Source organism: Chrysochloris asiatica, unplaced genomic scaffold (assembly GCF_000296735.1).
Source record: "Chrysochloris asiatica unplaced genomic scaffold, ChrAsi1.0 scaffold00006, whole genome shotgun sequence".
Taxonomy (NCBI): domain Eukaryota; kingdom Metazoa; phylum Chordata; class Mammalia; order Afrosoricida; family Chrysochloridae; genus Chrysochloris; species Chrysochloris asiatica.
In genome coordinates, this window is record NW_006408524.1 from 1,191,283 (window position 1) to 1,193,862 (window position 2,580).

Here is a 2,580-nt window from a genome sequence, read left to right on the forward strand (position 1 = left end):
GATGTTAATAACTCATTAATAATAGGAACATGGAATGTATGAAGTCTGAGTCTAGGAAAATTAGAAGTTCTAAAAATGAAGTGGAGGCGGCTGGTCAGCTTCCAGAGATCCAGCTTGCTGAGCGGCCGTCGCTGCCACTGTCGCCGCCGCTACTGCCACCGCGCCAGATTCCAGCCACGGCTACCCTCTGCCATCCAGGGCCCCTCTGTCCCTGTCCCGGGACTCTGGCTCCCTGCCAGCCCCGGCCCCGGCCCCGGCCCCGGCACCATGTCCGAGAAGAGCGTGGAGGCAGCGGCCGAGTTAAGCGCCAAGGACCTGAAGGAGAAGAAAGAGAAGGTGGAGGAGAAGGCCAGCCTGAAAGAGCGGAAGAAAGAAGCGGTGGAGGAAGAGGAGAATGGAGCTGAGGAGGAAGAAGAAGAAACCGCTGTGGATGGAGAGGAGGAGGATGAAGGAGAAGAAGACGACGAGGAAGAAGAAGAGGAGGAGGACGAAGGGTCCGCGCTGAAGAGAGCTGCTGAAGAGGAGGATGAAACAGATCCCAAGCGGCAGAAGACAGAAAATGGGGCGTCGGCATGAGCCCCCTGCCAATGGGCTAGGGGTTGGAGGCCCCTTGGGCCTGGAGGTGGGAGTGGGAGTGGACAAGTATAGCTACTCTTTACCTGGCTTCCTGCTCTGGGGTCCCCCCTGCACCAGAGCTGCCACCCTCTAATGCACAAGACCTCTTTAAAGTGCTGAAGAGCAAAAATGTTAGTTTGAGGACTAAGGGACACCTGACCCCAAGCCCCTTATCTCAACATATGCATTTAAAAGTTGGAAAAAGAAGATGCATTTGAGTTATAGTGTTGGAAAAGAATATTAAAAGTACCAGGGACTGCCAGAAGATCAAACAAATCTGTGTTGGAAGAAGTACAGCCAGAGGGCTTGGAAGCCAGGATAGTGAGACTTAAGTTTTATTAATTTGTGTAAGTGTATATTTCCACGTATTTTAACCAAAAAGCTTTCCTTTTTATTTTTCTCATTAATATTTTAAATCTAGATTATTGATACTGTTATTATTAGAATCATCAAATGTTGTATGGATGTTACTTAAAATGGAATTTCTCAGGAAGCTAAAATGCTACTCATGAAATGAACTATTGTAAGATGTATCTAGAGTCCTGGTGTGGCACTGTGGGTTAATGTGCTGGACGTCCAAGCAAGGTGTGTTTGAACCACAAGGTCAGCGGTTCAAGCTCACCAGTTGCCTCTCGGAAACCCTATACAGGGTCGCTATGAGTCAGAATCGACTCAACAGCACTTAACAATAACAACAAAAAGCTATATCGAAGCAAGATATATTCTATAAATGGGTTTGGGCTCCCACCTTAAGGCCTAGGCCTAATCAAAGAACAAGTCATTCTTACAAGGAGCTCCCACTCAATACTTATCCTATGAGTTAATCACTGAAGATTTGATGGTTTTATATAGTTATATATTCAGAATCAGATGGTGCCCAGATCTCAGAAAGGATTGTGTCTGGTATCTCAAATGTTTGCCCTAAAATAAACAGCCACCTAAAGGAGCCATCAACCAGTCTGTGCATAAGAAAGCATATCAACCTAAGTGTGATCAAAGGATTTTAAATAAAAATCCATGATCAGAAGGAGGAATCTATTAGAGCTTAAATTCTGAGCACCTGAGTTGCAGAAGGCTGTGCCTTATACCAGTGGTGGTGGTGGTGGTGTGCCGGGGAGTCGGTTCCAGCTTACAGAGACACTGCTTAGAGTTTCTGAGGCTGTAGATCTTTAAAGAACAGAAAACCTCATCTTTCTCCTGCGGAGTGGAGCTACTGGTAGGCTTGAACTGCTGACCTTGTAGTCAGAAGCCCAGTTTGTAATCCACTATGTTACCAGGGCTCCTTGTGGTGTTTGGTTGTTGCTGTTGCTTCTTAAATGACATCTGTCAGTTCCTACTTGTAGTGACCTTGTATAGGGTTTCTGAAGAGTGGTTGGTAGGTTTGAACCAGTAACGTGGTTCAAACCAACCTTGTGGTTCAGTGGTTTATCATACAGCAAGCACCACAACCTAAATCTATTTTGAGTCTTGACATAAATTCAGTCTCCATTGTACTATTTCTGATTGTTATGGAGTTGTTAACTACACTGCTGTGCTTCAGTTTATGCTGTTAAAAATCAGAAAGACAAAAAAACCAAAGTGTAATAGCATCATGAATCAAAGCTTTCTAAAAATCTGAAGATCCAGTACTAAAATGTAACTTACATTCCTGGCCTGGCAAAGAATAGGTGCATGGTCTTTGTGTATGGATTCAGTTTTAACATGATTCTCAGGCACCGGGAACTAATGGAATACAAATTGAAATCTTTCAACAAATTGAGGCAGCACAGGAGGCACTCGCTCATCTATGGCAAGATATTTGGAAGACAACTATCTGGCCAACTGATTGGAAGAGATTCATGTTTGTGCCCATTCCAAAGAGAGGTGACCCAACGGAATGCGGAAATCATCAGACAATATCTTTGATATCCCATGTAAGTAAAGTTTCACTAAAGGTAATACAGAAACAGCTGCAAGCATACATTG

The 2,580-nt window shown here is 44.6% G+C and overlaps 1 protein-coding gene across 1 annotated transcript; it reads left to right on the top strand.

The window, feature by feature from the left end:
• The first annotated feature begins 221 nt into the window (after positions 1 to 221).
• On the top strand, positions 222 to 701 carry LOC102824891 (parathymosin-like). Its single transcript, XM_006832083.1, has one exon. It carries the CDS (start codon positions 268 to 270, stop codon positions 574 to 576), a length of 309 nt encoding a protein of 102 aa, XP_006832146.1. The 5' UTR covers positions 222 to 267; the 3' UTR covers positions 577 to 701.
• The last annotated feature ends 1,879 nt before the right edge of the window (positions 702 to 2,580 follow it).